The following is a 26465-nucleotide window of genomic DNA, read 5'->3' as shown; positions in this document are numbered from 1 at the left end:
CACAAAAATAAATATAAACGAACAGACATTGAGATTTTTTTTTACAGGAATTGTTCCGTCAGCATCTCATTTTGTTACCTCAGTTTATTTCATGGTATCTTAGATCATTTATTTTTTCTGAAAGAAGTGCCTCCTTGTACAGTTACTCTAGTGGCCTTTAGACACTACATGAAGGCCTTGAAACCAACACCATCAGAAAAGACAGATTTTGTTAAAAAAAATAATAAACTAATCTCACCCAGTCCCCCATGTAAGATGCACGACACGACAGCATTATTCCGATACCATGACAATCAGGCCATCGGCTGCTTTACAGTGGCTCTAAGTATTACGTTTGATAATCGCTTTTGCTTGTGTTTACTTTGAGGAGTGATGCTACAGCTGTTGACAGAGAAGAGCAGCTTCTAAGCAGGATCAGTACTGGCTTTTCAGCATTAACAGTGAATGATCCTCAGTCAAGATTAGGTTGGTGTGTGTTTTTTAGATACATACATTTACTGTATTAATGAAACATTTAGTAAAACCATTATTCTGTTCCTGTATCTGTCATAATGAGATAGGAATCCCCATGTTGTCAGCTGCACCAGTAAAAGAGGATATCAAATGTGAATTCCCACATTCTTGTTGAATTGACTTTGCACTTCTCTCTACCCTACTGTCATTTGATGACAATGACTTCTAGGAGAGAGGCTATCCACTATTAGCAGAGAGCATATCCTGGGAGTATGGACAACGGAGAAATAAATACTGACAAAATCCATAGGACTAGAGATCATTCACAGACGAGAACAAGCCAAGCACCTACATTACAGAAGAGAATGGGTTTTTAGCAAGCAACTATCCCCTCTCAACTTCCCCATTTTGCACACAGAAGAATCTGTGGCTCCCGCATTGTACAGACAGCTGGACCAACATCGAGTAATTCCTAAAAACCCAGTACTGTTAGTTTCAGAATTACATTAAAAAAAACTTAGCATGGGAATTGTGACACTGTTTGAAAAAAAGTATCTAATATGGAAACACTGCTGGGTTGTATTGTGCATTCATCGCTTTTCTGTTTGTTGCTGTCCATGTACAAAGAGAAGTGTAAAGTGCATTGCCAATGTAAAATGCTTTTCAACAGTGATCCTCCTCATTCAGAAGCATGCAGGAAGCTTCTTTTTTAGGGATTCCATTTAGATTGTGGCCCTAAAGCATGAAACTCACAGAGAATCTCCCTGTTGATAGGGGTGGGAGGTCGTTCCTTCTCTTGCTAGAACAAAAGCGGCACCTGCTGCGTGCTGACCCGGTAGTGAATAATCTACCGTTTCTATTTGTAGAATCGCAATGCTCGTCAATGGCCAATAACTTGACTTTGAGCCAATCAGAGTGCACAAAACACATGTGGGGGAGTCCCCCCCCCTCCCAAAAAAAAGAAGAAATAAGTAATTTTCTCCATACATCCACGGATGAGCCAGTCACACTTCATATGCAATGTAAGCTATGGGACGGTAGCTAGCTAAGTGCATAGACGCAATGCGCACAACACTAAATACTTCCTCTAAGCTAGCTAACCACTGTACATTACTGATTGCTGTTTGGGCTTGCCTCAGGGTTTAATGACAAACACCATCCCAATGCACAAACTCATGCTGGAAATTTCAAATCCAGTTTTTCCAAAGAATGAAAAAAAATCCATCCATAAAAAAAGTAGAATACAGTGTAAGTTCAACATTCAGTAGTGTTTCGTCCTTCCGTTCTGTTCTGTGTGGCGCCACTGCTCTGCTCTGGTCAGTGGTGGGTCTCCATACTTCCTTTACTCTGTTGTGGTGGGAGTGTAGCTGACGTGTAGCATGTCTACCACTTCCACATCCATTATTGGACAACAAACTATATCAAGTTTCAGGGAAATAGAAATGTAAAAAGCCTGCTTCGTCTGTCTCTGTTCCCCAGTCAGTCTGCTGTGTTCATGGTGGAGCTCAGAACTGGGAGTGGTCCATCTCGTCCAGCCATGAGGCAGGGCTGGTGGGGAAGTCTGGGTAGCCCGTGCTGCTCCCTGTGGAGAGGTCAGAGGTGGGGCCTCCTGCCATGGCCCTGAGAGCCTGTCCCACGCCACCCTGCCCCCCCTGGATCATGATGCTGTCCATGGTGAAGCCCAGGTTGTTGAGCAGCGGGGTGTGGCCGGACAGCGAGGCGATGGACGACGGCGACTGGGGGAGGCCGTAGGGACTGCCCGGCCGAATGTCATGATAGGGTTGTCCAGCAGCGTCCAGAGAGAAGCCTCCGTTCAACAAGCCTCCGTTGGCCACGTCGCCCACACTCCCATACAGACCGTTGGTGTGGCCCAGGTCTGACAGGATCTGGTCGTCTGGTGGAAGAGAGGAGGGAGTTAGCAACTATCAATTAGCCACACAGTGGTGTTTTAACACTTCTATGGAGTTGTCATCAACTATATCAACATTATACAGCTGTTATCTTTAAATAGAATTAAGTGCCTTTATGAAACCATTTTATTGAGGCAACATAATCTGGATTTCATCTAGGTAAATGGCATAGGTGTGTAGTACTTAATAGTGTTCCCCCAGCGCTTAGTAAGAGACGACAGAGTCATGATGTATCCTAAGCTCAAACAAAGGGGGTCTGTTCATGCAATACAAAATATTTGTCTCCGACAGTCCCTCCAGTGCTGTTTCAATAACAACAATGCCCCAGAGCACTTTCCCTCTAATTGACTAAAAGCTTCACCTACTTTATAGAGTTTCTGCTACGGTGTTTTCATTTCTCGTAAAAACAGCCTCCTTTTAAAAGTGGCTTGAGACTTTTATGAGTCCCCAAAACGGGCTCACAAACATCAAATAACCATAAAAACATGGGGATGTGTAAAATGTCATTTGCATGGCCAACGCTTCTCTTTTCATGTAGGCTCCCATGGAGATATGTGAAAAGGAAGACAAGAAGAGGAGTTAAGGAAGAGAGAGAGAGAGAGAGAAGAAAGAGGTTTGGGGTTGGGTTAGCCATACTGACCTCTGAAGCTGAGCTCACTGTCACTCAGTCCCGCATCATCTGCTGAACTCTCCTTCTCCACTTTGTTGCCCCCTCGGTTACGTTTGACACTTTTGTAAAACTGACCCCAGCGGTGCCGCCCTGCGTCCTTCTTCAGACGCTTCTCTTTTGCACGACGATTCTGGAACCACACCTGCCATTGGGGGATGAGAGACATTTCTCAGTAAATACAGAAGAGAGGTTTTACTCTTCAAATTTGTGTTCATATCTACATATTATCACTAGGATGTTTTCTTAAACTAGTCCAAACTAGAAAACTGCTCCGCTTGGTAATAGAGATCCTGTTGTGAGGCACACACCTGCACTACTCTCATGTCCAGCCCCGTCTCTGAGGAGAGCTGCTCGCGGACGTGGCGCGCTGGCTTGGGAGAGTTCTTGTAGGCGATTTTAAGGGTCTCCAGCTGTTTGGCTGTGATGGTGGTTCGTGGTCGCTTTGCACCTGCCTCTGAATCATCTGAGAAAGACATGCAAGGATTATAAAATACCCTTTAGATATTTAGCTATATTTGTGACTAACATTTTTTATTGTAATTAACCTGTGGGTTTTTTATTTTGTATATCGACTAGTAAATACAGGTGAAGAACTTGCTTGAATGGACTGAGGTGCCATGTATGGCAAGTTGATACCCTTCTGAAACTGTCCAACTATAGCTGTAAGGGACATAAATCTCCCAGGAGAATTCCAGAAGAAGGGAGTTATTGGTGGCCCACCGTAAAAGTGCATTGCATCACTTAAGATAAACAATCAGCAGGCCATGTAAATCTCCATAAATACACAGGCAGAGCTTTCAAAATCAGATCCATAAAAGGTCACAGAAACTGGAGATTTAATGCCCAGGCAGGACACTGAGAGACACCCACTGGGACCCCCTCTTCACTATCCCCTTGCCTCTTGTGATCTCTCAATTCTTCAGTATTATTGTACATAAAGGAGTTAATGCAGGCTGGTCTCATAGACTTGACGTAACATAGTAAATGAAAATAGGGGACACTCAAATTAGTATGATATGTTATGTTTGGTATGGTTATATAAGACAGAAGGTTACTTAATTAAGGCAAAAATGAAAGGAGGGTGATTGTTCGTTCAAGGTGAATGGGTAGGCGTATAACGCGAACGTCTAGCAACCCAAAGGATGCGTTTTCAAATCTTATCACAGACAACTTTGCAACTACTTACTTCTTTTTAGCTACACCTAGCATAGCTAACGTTAGCCACCTAGCTAACGTTAGCCACCTAGCTAACATTAGCATTAGCCACTTAGCTAATGTTAGCCACAACAAATTGGAATTCGTAACATATCAAAGGTATGGCAACTGCGTAACATAGTATACAAATTTTAATACGCAACATATCATACAAATTGTATTTCGTAACATACCATACAAATTGTAATTCCTAACATACCATTCAAACTGTAATTCCTAACATATCATTCGAAATGGATGATGAAAATCTACAAATGAATACATACCATACCAAAGATAACATATCATACTAATTTGAGTCTCATGGATTTTCGTTGATTATGTTACATCTACCCATGAATCCAGGTTGGTTAACTGCACCTTGCTCTCTGCTGAACTAACTGTCTCCTAATTCCCGCACCTTTCTCCACAGCTCCCCTGCAGAAGCCATCAGAGATTTAGAGCACCATGCCACACGGGTGAACCAGCTTGAGGCTGCTAGTCTCAAGTCTATTTGGTGAGAATGTTCTAAATATAACAGGTTACCAAGGAGACAAGACTGAATTATTCACACAAAATATTACTCACACAAAACAGTGGCCAAAGCAATGGATGACCCAGTCAGACACCTACCATTCTGTTTGGCCGTCTCGTAGTCCTCCTTGCACACCAGCCTGCCGTCTTCCATGAGGTAGAACTCATCCCCTGTGGCCAGCTGCCGGCTGCACATGACACAGGCGAAGCAGTGCAGGTGGTACACAAAGTCCTGGGCCTTCCGCACCACCTGGGTCGGCGGTATCCCCTGTTGGCATGATGCACACTTTGTTCCAAACCGCCTGCAAGTAAACACACACACATACACACCTGCCGTCAGATACTCAAACCCCATCCAGAACAGGAAAATCCAGCCCTAGTCAGCTCAGACAGAGGCGGATGATAACAAAGAAGGTCTATAACATAGTTATGACATAGCATGCATCGTTTTCGCCTCTATTTACACTAATAATAGTATTAATAGCTGTATAAATTGTAGAGGGGGAAAGCATCAGTGGTGGAATGCATTTGTGTTGGTGGTAGGCTGGTCCTCAGGTTGACAAATGGCATGGATCAATGTAGTGGTATAGTGGGGGCTGAGACATCCAATAGAGAGAGCTCTGAGTAAACACACTGAAGAGAACCAATAAAGCACCGACTCAGGAGGGGCTGTAAATCACACAGCCTATACAGAGAAATAAACCCTTCCTTCAGACCAAGGTGAAGTTTCTTCATCACTGCTGGGAATCCAGCACTATACTCCAGTTCCAAGCCCCCGCCTCAGCCCCATTCCCATCCTCATCCTCCCTCTCCTCTTCCTCTCTCCCGTCCCTCTAGTGCACAGCACCACTGCAATTTTAACATTTAAAAAAATCCCCCCTATTGTCCCCAGGGCCACCTAATAAAGTTAGCCTCCACTCTCTGACTTGCACGCTTTTTAGGTCTCATTGAAGCTTCTGACATTAAAACCTCTCAAACATGATTTAGTAAAAGCCTGTACAGATCCTGTTTTGGATAAAAGTCAAACTTAATTTTCTTCTTTAATGCCTCAGAAATTCAATCGTAAAAAGATGGAAGCAAAAGGGGGAGAAAGAGGGAAGAGAAGAAATTCAAAGTTGCTGTTTTGTGTGTCCAGCTAGGGCTGGTAGAGCAGTAATAAATTGAATTTGTATAGAGTGTCTTTGGAGTTGAAAGTTTGAGTGTTATGTGTTCTGTCTTATCCAACATAAGTATTCAACATGGCCAGAAAGGCAGGAGGATGTTGTAGGATGTTCAGCTTGATTAACATCATTGTGTTGATCATATCACTAAGTCTTGACACAAGCCTTTTCTCTAACATTATGAAAGTTAACTATGCAAAGAGGAAAGTCCTCACTGACCAGGGGCATAGGCACAGGTGTGCCTGGCTGGGCGCATGCCAAGCCCACCCAATCCGATTGTCAATGTTTCAAACAGGACATTATTTGTATTTTTACCTAATCACAGTACTTGACTTGGGCAGGAGCTCACTGGAACTGAGGACTGGCACCTCAATTTTTCTTCTGCTCGAGTTCCTGCACCTCCTATAGAATATTAGCTCAAAAGAATTGAGGAGTTCCTGCACCTACATATAAATGGTACCTTCACCTAAAATGAGTACCGGCACCTAATTTCAATCCAGGTCTAAACATACATACGCCATCAGATGAAATTCATAGTACGCAGTACGGGGTGGGGAAACGAAAGGGATCATAGTACGCAGTACGGGGTGGGGAAACGAAAGGGATATATAGACAATAATAATAATACATTGTATTTGACAGATGCAGACACTCAAGGACATCTTACATAAAATCTAGTGCTATGCGTAAAATACATTTTATTTAGACCTATGTAATTAATTTGAATTATTTGATTATTTACCTGAATAAAAAATAATGAAAAACGAATAAAACAAATAATAATTCAAAATAATGGGTGGTTCTGGCACGTGTCATTTCGCACGGATACCATGTGAAGTAAACAGTAGCTATCGCTGTGTAGGCTACTCACCGCAGGCTGCTCACCGTTAGCTAGCTAGCTAAGACTCAAGTAAAATGGCCAAACAAAGCTAAAAAAAAATTCAAGAGACCGTGTATAGAAGAGGATGTTGAAGCATTTGCCAAGTTATTTGATATCAGTGTTTTCGACATGAAGGGCCTCCAGTCCCCCTCTATATCAGTCATTGATTGCATTGATCTAATCGAGCGCTGTTTTTATTCAACACTTTTAGAAATCATGAAAAACGCTTCTCCACTTCGACTCGCACTCTCTCCCACCCTCCGATGAGACGTCACCATCAGTCCAGTGAAATAAAAAAACTAGTTATTTCAATTTATGCTCTGATGTACCTCATAAGTAATTGGCTACAACAACTGACCCATTGCCAGTGTTATCAGGTAGCCTAGCTTGAGACTCGAGTTTTGAAATATAAGGGACTACGTTATTTATAATAAGGGGTAGGACTACATTGAGAAAAACAGACCTCTCTTATTATATATGAAAATAGGCAAATGCACGAAGCAATAGTTATTTCCAGTCATTTTTAGGAATTTAATTGAATTGGAAGTAGAACTTTGCCCTGTGTTCCCCGCCCATGCACTATAGTTAGGCTAGGCCCTATATGCTATTGATAATGTAATTGATATCACACAATATATTGTAGGAGCATTTGATCTCCCGTGCCCAGCAGAGAATTGCACTCGGCTTGCATTTTGAATCATAAAGTGATCTCGACAAAGAAAAGGTTGGAGACCTCTATTAGCTATGGATGCCCATTGTGAATATTACTGTTATATCATGGCATTCTGTTCTAGTCTCATAGTCTGTTAATTATGGGCCTATGGTGTGTTATGTGTAGATCTATGTGAGTCGCATGTTAAATGCAAGAGTCATGGATTTGCGTAGGCCTACAAGACTATTTGGTTTGTAATGCCAAATCACGTAAGATGGTTTGTTTTGTGCGATCAATTCAATTTGGCTATAGGATAGGCTAATTTTGATAATTGTATGATGATTTGAGTGATTTCACAAGTTAAAGCCAGTGCAATCATGTTGCCATTTTTTAGCTCACTTGAATGTAGGCAATTAAATATAATGCTAGCTTTGCTTAAAAGTACATTACTTTTACATATAATTCCATTAAGCTTGCTATAATCAAATGTTCGAAATTCCCATTCAATACGTTTATAAATGAAGTTATACTCACTTGAAAAAGTCCTCTTTGCAGTACACATTTCCCGCCCGCGAGAAACACTTATCTGCCAGCAACGCTTGACAATCGGCGCACTTGAGGCACTTGGAGTGCCAGTGGCGGTCCAGCACCTTCAGGATGAACTTGTCGAGGATGTGTTGACTACAGCCCGCACACTGGGGGATTTCTGGAGGGAGAGAGAGAGATAGAATACACAGCATGCGTTAAGACAATATCCTGGTCCTGGAATACTGCAAGGAGACAGGCGAGCAGAACATTGCCGAGGCCGGTTTACAAGATCAGAGCCGGGTAAAATTATGTTTAAAAAAATACAAAATAAAACAGTAATGCAATTCCTCATCATTATATTCGACCTCGACAAAAACATAGTCTGACAGAGTAAATTGTGTCACCATGACATTCATTCGATTTGAGATTGAGATTGATCCCATTTCTTTACTCTGCTTTTTTAAATCAAGTGCCTGTGCCAGTGACACAATATTTAGCCTTGAAGTGGACTTGATTGGACCCCACTGATTCGATTTTTCTTATCTTAAACCGAGTAATAATGGCATGAATGAAGAAAACTAGGTTATAAGTAGGAGCACTAATAGTATTAAAAACCATACACCATTATCACCACAATACACCATTAATTATCACCATCAACATCACCAGAACAGCGTCACTATTGCTGTGATAAGATTAGGCTATGCAAAAAAAACTAATAATCAGATGTATTATTAGATTTATAAATATATATAGAGATAAATATTACAATGTGATATAACAATACATATTATTATTATACAGCCTTATTATTTTCATTTGATATGAATATGAAACCTCGGGAAGTAATTTCCCTGCATTGGTAGCTTATGTTAACCATGTGAACAATGGCCAGGTGAAGAGGCATCTCATAAAAAAAGAGTATTTTCAATATCTTAGAATAGTGGCAAGAACATAAGGAGATCGAAATTAGAACGGACCCCTCTAACTCATTCAAATTGATGCAAGAGACTGTGCGCAAAATCATTATCCAGGTGATTTTTTTTCTGTGCTCGAGGAGTTTAATATTTTCACTGTATCTAAGGTCTGCAATTAGCCTATCCCAAACTAGTTGTTGTTTTAAATAAATTACACATGAAATCACACGGTCTAATCATTAATCTAATCACACCCATACCAAGCTGATTAAACGTGCGCTTTAGAGGTCACGAGAAGTAATACTACATGTGCTTCTTCATTCTGTACGTTGGGAGACATTTTGGAGGAGTACAATTTTCATATTTATTGTTTCTGGAAGGCTGCTCAATCAGCAACATTCATACATAAGCCGCATACACAACGAATAGAGGGGATACGTTTTACATTACACTTATAAAGGTGTAGGCCCAAGTAAATGAAAAGATGCTGCAAAGCTCAATATCTTGTATTTTTACTATTGTGATGTGGCATTATGCCTACAGTCATTTGCATAACAGGTATTTCCCAATCAACTTCACAATTAAATACGATAACCCATGGAGTACATGTATTTTCAATACGTGTTAATACAAAACTGAATTAAAGATAGGTGTATTTTACATCCACAAAATATGAAATAATTCCTCTGATTTGTGGTGCTTTTGTTCATTAGATTTTGGCGGCAGTGGTGGTGCTGAAAGGATAGCTCAAGGGCCTCCAGCATGCAGCCAATCTTGGCAGTAGGCCTATTCACGCTCGATGTCTAATAGCCTCTACACTTCTCCTCTCTCTCTCTCTGCTTGACTTATAAATCACACGATTATACCACTTAAGATCTCTGGTGTGCCTCAAGAGGGGTCCTCAAATCTAAGAAAATGTTATCCTATGCGCTTCCTTTCCTCTTTTAGGCGGCTGTATTTCGATAGATGTTCATCTCTCACCAGTCTGATAGGGATACTAATTATTATTTTTTTTAACAGGACTTAAAAAGTGTTTCATATCAACCAAGTCATGTGCTTATTAGCTACAGCATCGGAATGACTGTACTGTAACACCTTTATACGAAGCCTATAGTATTAGGAAACGAGCTCATGGCCTATGGAGCTCATAGGCCTATAGTTTATATGTTTTGTGGATTGCATGACCTACAATTCAAAGCAAGCAGACTGTAAACTCTATTCAGGAAGTAATCTTCTTCTTCTTGGGGCTTTGTGCCAAAAACCGTTTAAGAATAATTACCCTTATTCGTAAGAGCATGCGAACAGCCATATTCATCATGATAATAATGTTTAGATACATAATACTAAAATATTTTTATTCGTAGAGTAATCCGGTATTAAATCCAGCATGTATGCACCAAGGGGGGTTGAGTGGCAAGATCTTTACCCAATCTTTTAATCTCCCTCGATTTACAAAATTAAAGAGCATACGCCGCCAATATACAGGCTATTTGTACAGGTTAAACAAATTATATTTCACAATTCTGCGTTATGGTTCACTTTGTGCATTATGCATTATGTTTCACTACCTTTATCAATAATGTATGGTAGCCTAAATGAAGGTCGTATTAACTAATACAAGAGACAGTTTTTGACAGTCTCTCTTTTAAAATAGTTAAATGGGTTAACTGTTGTGCACGCTATAAAAAAAACTGAATACAATTATGTACTAAATCGTAAGATATTAGTCTAGATTTTGAACAAAAATAATCATGATATGTATATATATATATGTTTTGTTTATACTCTCCAGCGCTGAAAGAAGCAATGGCTCGTTTGGATCTGCGATATAAAGGAGTATTTCATAGTGGTTTAAGAGCAACATTAGAGGTAAAACCATAATAGGTCCATCTGTACATTTCAGTGGCTCCCACATGAATAATTAGGTCAGGAATTTATCCTATCCCAGTTCTATCTTGATAGCATGATCAGATTATATAGGCCTGAAGATTAACATGACGACGATAAAGAGCAGATGCGAAGATACGCAATTCTTTGCTTTGATGCTGAGGTAGGCTAGTTATTGCACACACAATATAGTGAAATATTTAATGTTTTTCATGTTTTAATAGAAATGACGACAAAACCACCTGTTTTAGTAGGCTATAATATCATGTGTGTCAAACAATAATAAGACAGACAAAATTGTACAATTATGTAGCCTACAATAGTGCAAAAACACAGCTATAACAGAAACATTAAAGCATACATTAACATATATAGCCTGAATCATTCAGATATGACTCAGTAATAGCTGTCAGTCAAACCAGCTGGGTAAAGAGAGTAGGTGATGACAACGTCTGATCTCTCATACGTGGCCAGACTCATTTGCAAATAAACAGCTGTCTAGCATGTCTCTGATTGTAAACCAGAGGCAACCCTCTCATACAGCTCGAGGGAATAGAATACAAAAAGCGCTGGAGGTAGAAAATAGAAATATTCCTGTGCTAATAAGACATTTTAAAAATATCTTAAAGTGTGTCTATGTCTTGATGAGTAAAGTATTATGCTCGTCAAAACCTAGGCCCATGCACATGGGGCTTCTAAAATAGAGTAAAACCCGCACGTACAACTCGTGCAAAGGGCTGGAGTTTATAAACAACACTGTGAGCAGCTTAAACAATACATACTTGTGATACAGCATTCCACAAAATTCCATATGAGGACCAGAGCCAGAGCCACAATAGTATGAATACATATCACTGTCTTCATTAGCCTGTCTGTCCCTCAACCATGTGTAATTAACCGCTGCATCTGTTCTACAGCAGTGCTCTGCAGCATTTCAGAGCTCACCTGCCAATGTCCTTATGATATAATCAATAGAAAAGGAAATGGAAAAGCCTTACGTTGCATTGGCACTCCGAGTATCTCCGGTAGACCCTTCACAGGACTCTCTGTTGGTAGAACAGCCGCACTTTGCATCATTGTGATCCAAAACCGGGAATGAACACACACATATACACGGTGGGCTGAAGCTCCCGTCTATTTAGTGAAAATGGTAGAATATATCAAATAGAAACTGGGTATGGACCCTTCTGTAGATCTAGATGTCCCGTTAAAGTCCGGTTTGTTTTCTTATTCAGGATATTGTCCTGTGCGTGCCGGATTTCGCTGTGCTCTTTTGGTGTGATCATACAGGCTGCTTGATTCATTCACACTGCAGGGGCAACCATGACGTCACCATAGCATGGGCACCGCCCGGGACCAATAGGATCCTCGGACAAGCCTCAAATGGGCGGAAGAATTCTGCTTGTGAGAACAGGTGAGAAGAAGGAAGAAGTAGTGACGAGACAGAATGCCACCAGAAAGGCGGGACCTTCTTTAGGATAGTATCAATAAATACAGGCTTGCTTTGCTCGTAGCATTGTCTCTCTGTCAGTATAACTGAAAGGGTAAAACGTTGGTCAATTGAAAATGACAATATGCTTTGATAGACTTTGCTCTAGTCAGGTATGCCAAATCACTCTTCAGAGACGTGAAATGTGACATTGAGCAACCGTTAGCCTATAGGCTAACTAGTCTGTACAGTCGAATCCATAGCCTACCTGCTCTGATATGAAAGAGAAATGAAATGAATCCGTTTCCTCGTATTGTCAACGATTTCACAATTAGGCTATCTATAAATTGCATGTGGGTAAATGCTTGTTTCTGCTCTAAACCTTCAGGCAAAGTAAGTCCTATTTCTTAGGGTTATACGAGTTATTGAATCTGGTTGCCGATAGCATACAAAAAAAGCATCGTTGGTGTGTAGGCTAAAACAGCATTTGAATTACATTTTGTTGATTGGACAAAATCACAATATTTGTGTCTGATCTCTATGAATAGGATGTAACCTGACTGTAATGAAGACCTGTTGTCAGAGAGCCTTGACAGGTATTCGAAGTCCAAGCACAATCCTTCTGACAGTGTTAATTTCAATTCCGCGTTTGAGAGACTGCTCTCGGATAAAATATTCCCTCCGGAGAGTTCGTAGTTCAAGCTAGATGAACTCAATCTTCGCTTCCAATTTTCTTCAAGCATAAAATGAAATGCACAGTTTGCTCGGTCTGCGTCCCACGCGTTCAGATAAACAATAGCATGCAGTCCTATTTCACTCAGGTTGAACGAAATTGTACAAGCAGCCGACCATCTGAATCTCGGAATATCTGAATACCAAATACCTAGCATGTAGGCAGGCTTATGTCTGCTATTACCCTAACCCGTACCACCATTACTAACAACAAGTGTTTACAATAATGATCATGAACATTGAACATTTCTAACATTAAAATAATATATTTAGCCTATTAATTATAATAGAATTAGGCAATTACAATAATAATAACAACAATAATATGAATAATAATAATAGCCTATAAAATCAACATCATTTTGATAATGAACACAATAACTGTAGAATATTTTGTCCCGATACAACAATTACATAAGATTATAACAGACATTTGGGGCATAAGGAATATATGTTTTTTTCTGTTCACCTTGAGTCCACCATAGCCTGTGTCATTTCGAGTGAATCGGAATGAAACTGACAAAACGTTATATCTAATTACAACTAAATTACTGCCATCGTTATCTCGTTACTTGGTGGATATTCACTTCAAATGGACTAAGATACCCCTTTCAAAAACATTCTTTAACCATTAACCACCTTTGGGGTTTATCTAAAAATCAACTAAAACATCCATCTTTATTGGATTTAAACACACTTACAATTTCTGGATATAAAGGGAGTCAATTCCAAAGGGTAATTTGTCGACCGCCAAGGAGGCTTATACAGCAATTGTTGGTTAACTTAACACTATCCTGCCCCTAAAGGTACACGAACAGTCACGTGTTTCTACATACCTGTCTCGGATATTTTCTCTGTTTCTCTGTTTTTGTAGAACTACAAACTCGTTTTTGCAGCTGTAAAAAAAAAATACTAGCCTACTACCCACATGACTCAATCCAGTTGGCCTATCATTTGCAGACTGACAATATAGGCCTACTAGGTTATAGGTGAACCAGTGTCTAAAAAAGAGAATATATTCTGTTACATTTGCATAATGGTGATATATTTCAGATAAAGTTATAGGATATTTAACATTTAGCGGATGATTCCATTGTTTCACATTGTAATGCTGTATGGCCTACAAACCACATACGCCGTTGTGTGTTTAACGTTTGAAATGTAGTTTAGTCAAATGAAAACACTCATCAAATTGATTAAATGGGAGCAGCAGGGATATTCTGGGAATAGGCTACACCACACACCAGCCCCACAAGCGCTAAACCCGTCTTTATGCCAGGTGTCCCAGTTATACCCACCCCCTTCACCCCTCCTCTCACCCAGGCCGGTGTGGCAAGGGAATCATGCCGTCGAACACTTTCATTTTCATTACACTTTTCCCCCCAAGATTATTCAATTACTCTGATTGTCGAGTGGTTCGAAAACATGCATTTGAATTTTAAATACAGTGTGGAGAAAATGTTTTTACTTAGACTGTCAACATTAGGTCATACAATTAGATTAATTGATATATGTAGGCCTACAGAGGATACATGCACATTCGATAGAAACTGAGGGACACAATTAGGATGTTATTTATTTTATTAATATACATTGCCTAGTAACGAAAGTAAAAACAGGCATACAAATATATAATAAAGCAGATCAAAATATCTCAAGTGAAGTATAACTATTGAAATAGTATAAACTGGAATTTGCGTAAACGAGTGGCTAGAACGTATCCTACAAATAAAATGAGTGAACAGGAACCTATAACTCAAGTAAATGGCGATTTTTCTGCCACCGCTGTTGACCCAGTCACCTCTAATTAGATATAATATTTCAGTGTACGAGTTCATTGACATCTGCGATTCACAAATTCACCTTATTGGTAAAGCACAAGGACTAAGAGGTCTCAGAATACAACCATTAATTCTCACCACTGGACCGCTATTGTTCATAGGCTAACCAGGCCTTCCCCAATGCCTTCTTGAAGATGTTAAAACGTTTGCACCCAAAAGGCTAGCTAGCCATCATGATTACCTTTCACGAAATTAAGCGTCATCGATGCTTATTATTAAAACCAAGACACACTAAGGGAAGTGGTTTGGTGATGTACAAGAAGAACAAATAACTTGAGGATATAGCCTATTATCTTACTTGAAATACAGTTGATAGTTGTGGGTCATTAACCAGGTTTCCATCCAATCATTTCATGCGAATTAATTACCTGACGCATAAAACAAGAACAGGCTGAACCTAACCTAAATACACCGTAGATGTATATAAACCCTGGATTGCTGTTACTATGTATTGACCATTGAGAGGCGTTGAAGCCACCGGTCGGCCATATTGGGACTACCGAGTAGGAGCAGTCCTCCATAGGAACGAATGGAATTATACAGTATTTCAATTAAATGTTTCAAGGAAAAAATAACCTATATTTAAGTATTTTTGTTGTTGTAGTGGGGACAGTAACATTAGTACTCTCTAAAAAATTGTTTAAGGGAAATGTTTTACTATATTATTTATTTGAAAAAAATATATGTTTAGCTCACATATTATAATTTAAAAGCATGCATTAAGGTGTCTGTAATATAATAAACGTGTCAAAACGTAGATGATGACATTTATAAATTTAATTATATTGATTGAAACATATTTTGGGAGGAGGAGTACCAAGATGGCTGCTTGATGTCTTCATTACTGCTCCCCCTGTTTGTCATCCAGGGGTTATACACATAATTTAAATACGCATAGGTTTTCCTGCAAGCCAGTAGTAACTAAACACGCTCACGCACACACGGTTGAGAGAGCAGAACTGTACAGTGTAGGCTTTACCATCACTATAACCATCACTATACGCAGCCAATATGCACACGAAAACAGTCAATTGTGATTGGGAAAAACATGATTCAAAATTAAAATATAAAATTCAATGGTCCATTTAGGCTCTATATTGTATATTCTTCATAAAATAGCAATAATATCCGGGTAAATAATGAGTAATAATCCAAATTCAAGGAGTAATAATATTTTATCTGTTGGAAATTGTAATGAATTTATACTTTTAATACATTTGTAATTCTGGAATTTAGGCTATTATAGTGATACACGTCACTCGTATTGAACCTGGAACAAAGCACTGTGTCTAGGAGAAATCTCAAAATCGCTATCTTCTACTTATCGAGTTACGTTTGATAAGCCTACGTAGCCTACTTGACACAGACACGGAAATCGCAATGAATGGACCAAGTCAATCCCGAGACCAGAAAAATGCAAGTCCTATTCAAGACCAACAACCTCTCCCTCAACGTGATCAAGACAAAGGAGATGATTGTGATAGGAAAAGGAGGACCGAGCACGCCCCCATTCTCATTGACGGGGCTGTAGTGCAGGAGGTTGAGAGCTTCAAGTTCCTTGGTGTCCACATCACCAACAAACTAACATGGTCCAAGCACACCAAGACAGTCGTGAAGAGGGCACGACAAAACCTATTCCCCCTCAGGAGAATGAAAATATTTGGCATGGTTCCTCAGATCCTTAAAAGGTTCTACAGCTGCACCATCGAGAACATGCATCACTCACTGCCTGGTATGGCAATTGCTCGGCCACTGACCGCAAGGGGCTACAGAGGGTAGTGCGTACGGCCCAGTACATCACTGGGGCCAAGCTTCCTGTCATCCAGGACCTCTATACCAGGAGGTGTCAGAGGAAGGTCCTAAAAATTGTCAAAGACTCCAGCCACCCTAGTCATAGACTGTTCTCTCTGCTAAGAGGTACTGGAGTGCCAAGTCTAGGTCCAAAAGGCTTCTAAACAGCTTCTACCCTCAGTTCATTTTTAAAAATGTCCTACCCAGACTATTCCCCCCCTCTTTTACGCTGCTGCTACTCTGTTATTATCTATGCATAGACACTTTAATAACTCAACCTACATGTACATATTACCTCAATTACTTCGACTAACCGGTGACTCTGTACCCGTATATAGTCTCGCTATTGTTATTTTACTGCTGCTCTTTAATTACTTGTTCCTTTTATTTCTTATTCTTATTCATATTTTTTAAACTGCATTGTTGGTTGAGGGCTTGTAAGTAAACATTTCACTGTAAACTCTACACCTGTTCGGACTAATGTGACTAATAAAATTGAATTTGATTTGATTGTAATTTTGCCAAATCACCACCATAATAAGAGTTCAAAATGTCCAGTATTTCTGTGTTCATATTTCAGAACAACATATGGATTCTTTAGACTTTCAGAATAGTGAAAAAATGCACACTGAGGGAAAATAGAGCCACTCTACAAATTATTACTAACCCAAACACAGTGGGGACAAATGGGCCTTCTACACCTTCAGAGAAGGGCTAAGGATTTTAAAAATATTGATTATAATAATATAATGATAATGATTATTATATTATTATTTTAAAATAAGTTCTGATTTAATCTCTTCCGTTTTTGTTGGAAAGAAAAGGGTTAAAACTGAAGCGAAAAAATATATATATGCTGGTCTCTGGGGAGATAAATCTAGCTGGCTAGTCAGCCATTGGCTAGGCCATCAGAAGCTAGATAAAGACATCTGCCATTCAAACTTATTAGGGCACACTTTTGGAGTGACAGTGGAATCGACTAATCACATTTTAAATTAGTGGGTGGGACCGTTTTTACAAAAACTAACTGAAACTCCGGCCTTCTTGAAGGCCAACAGATCATTGCACAATAGCGAGCAGTAGTTTCCCAAGGTCTAGCTAGCTAGCTTTTGTTGTCGGCGAGTTTGCAGCAGCTGCATGCAGGAGGTGTTATTAAAGAGGCTGTATTTGCTATTTTTTTAGCTTCTCCCTTTTCAATAATAACTTTCAACAAGTAGTTAAGTTTCAAATTATCATCATCTGGTGATTGGAACTGTGTTATTTATTGCAGAGCGCTTGCTGTTGTTAGCCATCTCTTTGAAAATAACTTATGTGTGTGAAACATTGTTGCATTTAAAGTGGAACTGACAGCATTTTAGCAACATGATAGAATATGACACTTATAACAAATATATATTTGACAAGCGACCATTTAAATATGGTCATTTTCACGTTTTCATAGATTCTAAGAATATTTGGAGGACACCACGGGAGTCCTCTTACATTCGGGAACTTTACAGTCCTATTGATTAAACAACCATGAAAAGGTAAAAGGGTAGGCTCTCTCTTCCTCAGTTATGCACATCAACAACAACAAGATAACAACTAATGCTAGCCAGAGCAAGATAAGCTCAAATCTAAGAAAGGAACATTAGATAAATCCTCTCAAACTTTTTCAGCTAGTTAGCATTCAAAATTACACTGATAAACGATTAGGAATTGTAGCCTCCTCGCCCTTCTGCAGCTTGCCTGCCAATGCATGCTTGTCCCAACCAAGCACCCAAGCTAACTCGCTAAAGTTGGCTAGATTGCTATCTAGCTACTTCCAGACACAAATGACAGGACATCTCATTCTGAGCATTTTACTCACCTTAGCAGAGCTTGTTAGGCTGTTTACATGTTATCTAGAGCATTCTTGACTAAGTATTGTTTTTTCCCCCTACGTTTACGAACACCAGTCATATTCAGCGGGTGTTATGCATTTGTACATTCATCAGTTGTTCTGCGCTCTGGCACACTCGGTCGAGAGTGCTCTGAAATCAAAGATAGCCAGAGTGAATTTTCGAACGCAGAGATATGCTAACTGGATAACAGTTGTTCAGGTTCTTGCTAGCTAACCAAATGACATGACATCCTCCTAGCAGCTAACTAGCTAGCTATTTAGCGAAGGTTAGGCTCCGTGTTTTTAGCTTGCTACATAAATAGATATGCTAGCCTATTAGCCACGTTATGGCTGACTTGTGATCATTGCCCCTCGCTAGTTTGATTGTATTGATATTCCCAGCATTAGTTACATTTGTCTGTTTTTGTCCAGGATATTGAGTTATTGAAACTGAAACAGTGCCTCCGAATGGAGGCAGCAAAGAATGTACCAGGCCAGCTGTGATTTACAACCTGATAGCAATATTTTTTGGACTATCAGGAAATGTATTGGTGAATTAAATTAATCATGCATTGAACTGCATTTGACAGATATTCTGATTGCCTGTTTCCTTCATATCTGCAAAGTAGTTCAAAATGCTGTCAGTTCAACTTTAAACTTTAGGTCACTGGTTACTTTGTGTGCTAAACGTGAAAGTTTTTTTGCAATTGCAATTTTTTTTGCAATTGCAAAATTCGATTGGGAAATGTTTAATGGTTTTGTTTTTGTATTCTTATGATTGGAACCTACTTGCATATTATGTCTGAGTTTATGGACTGCATATCCTTTAACATCATGCTATGTGTGACTGCTGTCTTTCCATCAGCCCTATGCAGTGGTGTCGTAGTGCCTGGAGAAATGGGTATACTCTATTTTTGCAAAAAAGTTCCCAAATGGCCCACCCAGTGAAGGAAAGTCACCTGTGTGTAAAATCCTATATTTACCAATAGATTTTTTCAGTACTTTAGTAAATATACTTGAAAGTACTACTTAAGTAATAATTTGGGGTATCTGTACCACTGGATATTTTAGATTTTCACTCTCAAAGCCACATTATTATTATTAAAAAACAAAAACGTTTTACCCCTTTTTCTCCCCAGTGACCATTTGGTAATTACAGTCTTGTGCCATCGCTGCAACTTCCATACGGACCCCGGAGAGGTGAAGGTCGAGAGCCATGCGTCCTCCCCCAAACACAACCCTGCCAAACTGCACTGTTTCTTGACACACTGCTCACTTAAACCGGAAGCCAGCTGCACCAATGTGTCGGAGGAAACACTGTACAACTGCCGATCGTGTCAGCGTGCATCTGCCCGGCCCACCACAGGAGTTTCTAGAGTGCGATGGGACAAGGACATCCCGGCCGGCCAAACCCTCCCCTAACCCGGGGAGGATTTGTGCGCCACCTCATGAGTCTCCCTGTTGCGGTCAGCTGCAACACAGCCTGGGATCGAGCCCGGATCTGTAGCGATGCAGTGCCTTAGACTGCTGCGCCACTCGGGAGGCCCACACTTTTTGTTTATATAGAAAAAATACAAAGATTTGATGGTCTAAGTCCACAACAATGCTTAAAACACATCAATCTGATTGGGTGGGCTGTCAGGGCCTGGCTCTCCAGTGGGTGGGCCTCTGTCCACCCAGGCCCATCCATGTTTCCATGGTGGAAACAGCAAATGATGACAATTGCATATCACAAATAGCCTATTACCCAACACTTTGGACTAAACCTTTTCAACACCATTGTTACCTTATATAACATTTACTGGTAGATATCATACATCGAAACATCTTTCCTACCCTAATGGAAACCGAAGTCATTAATCTGCGCCATGCCAAAACCAGTTTTTTTATTTTACCAGGCAAGTCAGTTAAGAACAAATTCTTATTTTCAATGACGGCCTAGGAGCGGGTGGGTTAACTGCCTGTTCAGGGGCAGAACGACAGATTTGTACCTTGTCAGCTCGGGGATATGAACTTGCAACCTTTCGGTTACTAGTCCAACGCTCTAACCACTAGGCTACTCTGCCGCCCCAAGTTGAGAGCTCCACACTTTTGCTGCCTGCAGGTGATATTCCGTTGAAACTAGGTTAATTTGCTTTGCGATTGTGTAGGCTACTTTTCATGATTTCTCTACTGTACTACATAATTGTTAAATCCTATACCACCACTACACTACTTTGATACGTAGGGATTAAGAAGTGAGTATGGCTACTGAAAAAAAAGTGGGTATACGATTTATACCTGCGTATACCCTTTACTACACCACTGGCCCTTTGTGTTTTACAAAAAGTGCACTCTCCTACATGAGCGCGCTGGTATTATGGTTGCTGTCCTTTCAGAATCACAAATCGGTGACATTGAAGGCCTATAAATTCGCCACTGCGCAAACATGTCTATAATAGATATAAAAGGCTGTTAATATTTTTAAGAAAGGAGTGTATATATTTGGCCTGGTGAATCGTTTTTTTGCGCTGACTGAATGGAAGCTGATAATTATTCGAATTTTACTCCGCTGGTCTCGGCTGGTCTCGGGAAGAAATTACGAGTCCTCACTGTCTGAGACCTAGTCAAGACCGAGTACAAATGTATCCGACACCGAGACAAGACCGATACACTCAATATGTGGACCGAGACACATACAACACTGACTATATGTACAGGTTTGAACATCACATTTAATGAATGAACTTCCTACATTTAAAGGGGAAATTATGTGGCGGGTGACACTTTGCTTCTAATATCTAATATTTTGAAACCGTGACTGCTGTGACATGCAAAACATTTTGGGCCAGTTTCAACTGTGGCCGAATGAAACAAATATCGTTTTGGAGTGGATTTTCCCTTTAAGAGGCATAATAACTACAGGGAGCACCATTACTGCCCATCGTTTTGACAAAACACGAACAACTTCATTCAAACATACCTACTCAGGTGGATTTCAGGCGTCATGTTCATTTCAGCACCACTCCTTCTGATCAGCGCTCAACCTTGCGGAAGCGGGGCAGGGTGGTCTTCTTGTTTACTCCAGCTAGGTTCTTCTGAAAGTACGAGGAGAAAGCAGTAGCATTTTGCTAAAATATTTTTTTTCCCGTTTCACTAAAAATAGAAACATAAATAGAGAACCACGGTGGCCGAGGCATCATGTCAGAACGCGCTCCCAATTTCTTTGCCAGAAAAAGACAGAGAAAGATAGGGGACCTCAGGCGAGGGCAGGGAGAACATTTAATTGCACTTGTGAGCAAATTCTATTAGGGAATAGTTGTCTCCTGACAGGTCCTGTCCATTTAGGTAATTAGTAGAAGAGATTGTTTGAACAAACGAGTTGATTTCCACAGCGATCTGATTGACTACTATTCTGTTGCTTAGTAAGTTATATTTTCCATTTGATTTCGTTATCTGTTGGCTAATGTAATCAAATAGTTTAGTCGTTATCATTAGACCACAACAAGAGGTAGGCTATGTATGGTTCCATACGTAACAAGAAGTCCTCATACAATAACTGATCATCTGTGTTGTAATGTCTGATGACGCGTTTTAAAAATGTAATGTGAATGGTGCCATTATATATATTTTTTGTGCTATTTTTCAGAATATGTAACCTAGTTACAAATACTGTCGACGCCATTGCACTTAGGTCTTTAAAATTACCAAACTGTATACTTAAAAAATAAACCTCACAAATGTTTATTTTGCAATAATGGCTATCCACCTCCCCATTTAATAACAGGCCTACGTTTAATTTGAAAACATTAAAAAGGCTTATATTTTGTTTAAATGCTATAGGATAATCAGAATTTCCTTGTTGACAAATGAGAACAAGTAGCCTTGACACTGATGATCTACAGTACATCTTGTAATAAACGCGGGAATAGTTGGGAAACAGAAAATATTCCCTGATGAGTGACATGGCATGGGTGTTTGAGTGCATTATTAAACCAATGTGATTGACACATCCGGGAATTTGTCCAAGTTTATCATCCATGTACCCGATGTTAGGCAGACACGGAGGGTTACGAAACTTTCTGTTCTTTCAAGTTGGCATGGTCCCTATTTAAACTCCAAAACGTAGAGAACAGTACCAGGGCCTGATTAGATTCTGAAATGTATTGATCAATTGTTCCTCCACTCCACTCCCCCCAACCCAACCCACTCCTTTATCAAACAGCAGCCCACTAAGGTACACTGGAGATGGACTGAGAAATATAAAGCAACTGCTCCTGACATTGTCTTCTCTGGCTAAACACAAGTAGAGCTGTACAGCAAAAGAAAAAAGCCCTTATTCCCTGCTTCTATTCTGTCAATCAACCTGCTCCCCTGGGTTAAGAAAAACACACACACCGACCAGCAGCCCCATAAATAACAGCCACAGGAGAGTCTGAGTGCAAACAGTAGAACTCCAGTCAGAGGGCTGTGGACTGAGATATATGCATGCAGGTATAAAGTATCTATCTACACATCTTCAAACAACTCTTTATCATGCAATACTGAATAATTACACTCAATAATATTCACGTGAGGAACAAGTGGAATTATTGTAAAATGGATTCTGCTGTGTGTGTATAGTCCTTCCTCCCAAGTACGAATGGGTACACTATTTTGACTGCTATAGCTATATCTGTGATATCTTCTGTACTCTCATGGAAGTATGTATCTTCTGCTATGCCTGCTCCTGGGATGATCTGGTGGCCATGGTGGGGATGGGATGGTGAAGATGAGTCAGAGATGGGTCCAAGAGGAGGGGGTGGAGTCACAGCAGTAAAATGAGATGATTCTGACCCTGCTATTTTAGGGGCAAATGTAAAAACGGAGTAAATGGGTGAATGAGATGTGATAAGGGTATCATATACAATTGAAGATAGAAGTGTTCATACACCTTAGCCAAATACATTTAAACTCAGTTTTTCACAATTCCTGACATTTAATCCTAGTAAAAATTCCCTGTCTAAGGTCAGTTAGGATCACCACTTTATTTTAAGAATGTGAAATGTCAGGATAATAGTAGAGAGAATAATTTATTTCAGATTTGATTTTTTTCATCACATTCCCAGTGGGTCAGACGTTTACAGACACTCAATTAGTATTTGGTAGCATTGCCTTTAAATTGTTAAACTTAGAATCAGCTTTCTATTTCGCAACAAAGCCTCCTTCACTCACGCCGCCAAACTTAGCCTAGTAAAACTGACTATCCTACCGATCCTCGACTTCGGCGAAGTCATCTACAAAATAGCTTCCAACACTCTACTCGGCAAACTGGATGTAGTCTATCACAGTGCCATCCGTTTTGTTACCAAATCATCTTATACCACCCACCCCTGCGACCTGTATGCTCTAGTCGGCTGGCCGTCGCTACATATTCGTCGCCAGACCCACTGGCTACAGGTCATCTATAAGTCTATGCTAGGTAAAGCTCCGCCTTATCTCAGTTCACTGGTCAGGATAACAACACCCACCCGAAGCACACATTCCAGCAGGTATATCTCACTGATCATCCCCAAAGCCAACACCTCATTTGGCCGCCTTTCTTTCCAGTTCTCTGCTGCCAGTGACTGGAACAAATTTCAAAAATCGCTGAAGTTGGAGACTTTTATTTCCCTCACCAACTTTAAACATCAACTATCTGAGCAGCTAACCGATCACTGCAGCTGTACATAGTCCATCTGTAAATAGCCCACCCACCCAATCTACCTACCTCATCCCTATACTGTTTTTTATTTTATTTACTTTTCTGCTCTTTTGCAGACAAGTATCTCTACTTGCACATCATCATCTGCTCATTTATCACTCGTGTTAATCTGCTAAATTGTAATTATTCGCTCCTATGGCCTATTTATTGCCTACCTCCTCATGCCTTTTCCACACACTTTATATAGACTTTCTTTTCTCTACTGTGTCATTGACTTGTTTGTGTTATTGGCTTGTTTATTGTTTACTCCATGTGTAATCATGTGTTGTTGTCTGTGTCACACTGCTTTGCTTTATCTTGGTCAGGTCGCAGTTGCAAATGAGAACTTGTTCTCAACTAGCCTACCTGGTTAAATAAAGGTGAAATAAAAAATAAAAAAATTAAAAAAAACTTGGGTCAAACGTTTCAGGTAGCCTTCCACAAGCTTCCCACAATAAGTTGGGTGAATTTTGGCCCATTCCTCCTGACAGAGCTGGTGTAACTGACTCGGGTTTGCAGGCCTCCTTGCTCGCACACACTTTTTTAGTTCTGCCCACAAATGTTCTTTCGGATTGAGGGCTTTGTGATGGCCACTCCAATACCTTGACATTGTTGTACTTAAGCCATTTTGCCACAACGTTGGAAGTATGCTTGGGGTCATTGTCCATTTGGAAGACCCCATTTTTGACCAGGCTTTAACTTCCTGACTGATGTCTTGAGATGTTGCTTCAATATATCCACATCATTTTCCTACCTCATGATGCCATCTATTTTGTGAAGCACCCCCACATGATGCTGCCACACCCGTGCTTAACGGTTGGGATGGTGTTCTTTGTCTTGCAAGCCTCCCCCTTTTCCCTCCAAACATAAATATGGTCATTATGGCCAAAATGTTCTATTTTTGTTTCATCAGACCAGAGGACATTTCTCCAAAAATTACGATCTTTGTCCCCATGTGCAGTTGTAAACCTTAGTCTGGCTTTTTTTTGCGTTTTTTGAGCAGTGGCTTCTTTCTTGCTGAGCGGCATTTCAGGTTATGTTGATATAGGACTCGTTTTACTGTGGATATAGATACTTTTGTGCCTGTTTCCTCCAGCATCTTCACAAGGTCCTTTGCTGTTGTTCTGGGATTGATTTGCACTTTTCGCACCAAAGTATGTTCATCTCTAGGAGACAGAACGCGTCTCCTTCCTGAGCGGTATGACGGCTGCGTGGTCCCATGGTGTCTATACTTGTGTACTATTGTTTGTACAGATGAACGTGGTACCTTCAGGCGTTTGGAAATTGCTCCCAAGGATGAACCAGACTTGTGGAGGTCTTGGCTGATTTTCCCATGATGTCATGCAAAGAGACACTGAGTTTGAAGGTAGGTCTTGAAATACATCCACAGGTACACCTCCAATTGACTCAAATGATGTAAATTAGCATATCAGAAGCTTCTAAAGCCATGACATCATTTTCTGGAAATTTCCACGCTGTTTAAAGGCACAGTCAACTTAGTGTATGTAAACTTCTGACCCACTGGAATTTTGATACAGTGAAATAATCTGTCTGTAAACAATTGTTGGAAAAATGACTTGTCATACACAAATTGAAAAATGAGTTTTAATGACTCAAGTATATGTAAACTTCTGACTTCAACTGTACGAACCTCCTTTTTTTCTCTCCATTTTAAATTATTCACTGTTTCCACCTGCTGGAGCTCTATAGGGGGAAAGCTTCATAGTATTGTTAAGGTCAGATAGAGATGACAGAAAATGTATCAGACCTGTCCTTCATTTTAACACATCAACACATTGGTAGTAAACATGCAGGCTGTGAATAAAGGAGAGGCTGACAATAAAACTGTGCATTGTCTAATTTATGGAAGACAACACCATACAGAGCAGCAAGGTGATTTTTCTGCCCTTGAGTTTTGAGCTTCCATAACATTACATGTTACATTCTGGTATAGCGCTATAGTCATTGCCTGACGACTCAAACGGAATTCTTCCACTGCTCTATCGTTCACTACATACTTCAGTCTGAAACTGCCATCATTGAAGTTGTTTGTGGTGACGTCATAATGAGGGGTGTTGTACAAAGCAAAGTCATCGGCGATTGGATAATCTCTAACCAATCAGAGTATCAAAGCCAATGCCCCCCAAAAATGTAAAGCCGCTTTACCCACCAAGTGTGTACTGGCTCTGGCCCAACCCATCTGTCTCTGGGGCCAATCAGAACGGTTAGAATGTGTTTGAGTTCTAGAAATTGTCGGGGAGGCACTCAGATTCAGACTTATTGTGGTTACCTATCGCAGAGGGCGTAAAATAAACTCTTGAAACT

General features: G+C 40.2%; 1 protein-coding gene across 1 annotated transcript; it reads right to left on the bottom strand.

Annotated features, from left to right (window-relative positions):
- Positions 1 to 1429: 1429 nt before the first annotated feature.
- LOC139407632 (LIM/homeobox protein Lhx4-like) lies at positions 1430 to 11955 on the bottom strand. The gene is made up of 6 exons (XM_071151464.1): positions 11784 to 11955; positions 7988 to 8159; positions 4861 to 5063; positions 3342 to 3496; positions 3004 to 3175; positions 1430 to 2347 (listed from the first exon to the last, which is right to left on the bottom strand). Exons 1-6 carry the CDS (start codon positions 11860 to 11862, stop codon positions 1959 to 1961), a joined length of 1170 nt encoding a protein of 389 aa, XP_071007565.1. The 5' UTR covers positions 11863 to 11955; the 3' UTR covers positions 1430 to 1958.
- Positions 11956 to 26465: the final 14510 nt, after the last annotated feature.

Source organism: Oncorhynchus clarkii, chromosome 4, assembly GCF_045791955.1.
Source record: "Oncorhynchus clarkii lewisi isolate Uvic-CL-2024 chromosome 4, UVic_Ocla_1.0, whole genome shotgun sequence".
Lineage (NCBI taxonomy): Eukaryota > Metazoa > Chordata > Actinopteri > Salmoniformes > Salmonidae > Oncorhynchus > Oncorhynchus clarkii.
This window is presented reverse-complemented; position numbering and strand designations above follow the sequence as displayed.

Excerpts from the sequence above, each read along its gene's own strand:
- LOC139407632 (XM_071151464.1), bottom strand. The coding sequence starts at position 11,862 with ATGATGCAAAGTGCGGCTGTTCTACCAACAGAGAGTCCTGTGAAGGGT. Across the intron at positions 5,064-7,987 it reads TGCAAAGAGGACTTTTTCAA|GCGGTTTGGAACAAAGTGTG; the intron begins GTGAGTATAACT and ends GTTTACTTGCAG. Across the intron at positions 2,348-3,003 it reads CAGTGAGCTCAGCTTCAGAG|ACGACCAGATCCTGTCAGAC; the intron begins GTCAGTATGGCT and ends CTCTTCCACCAG.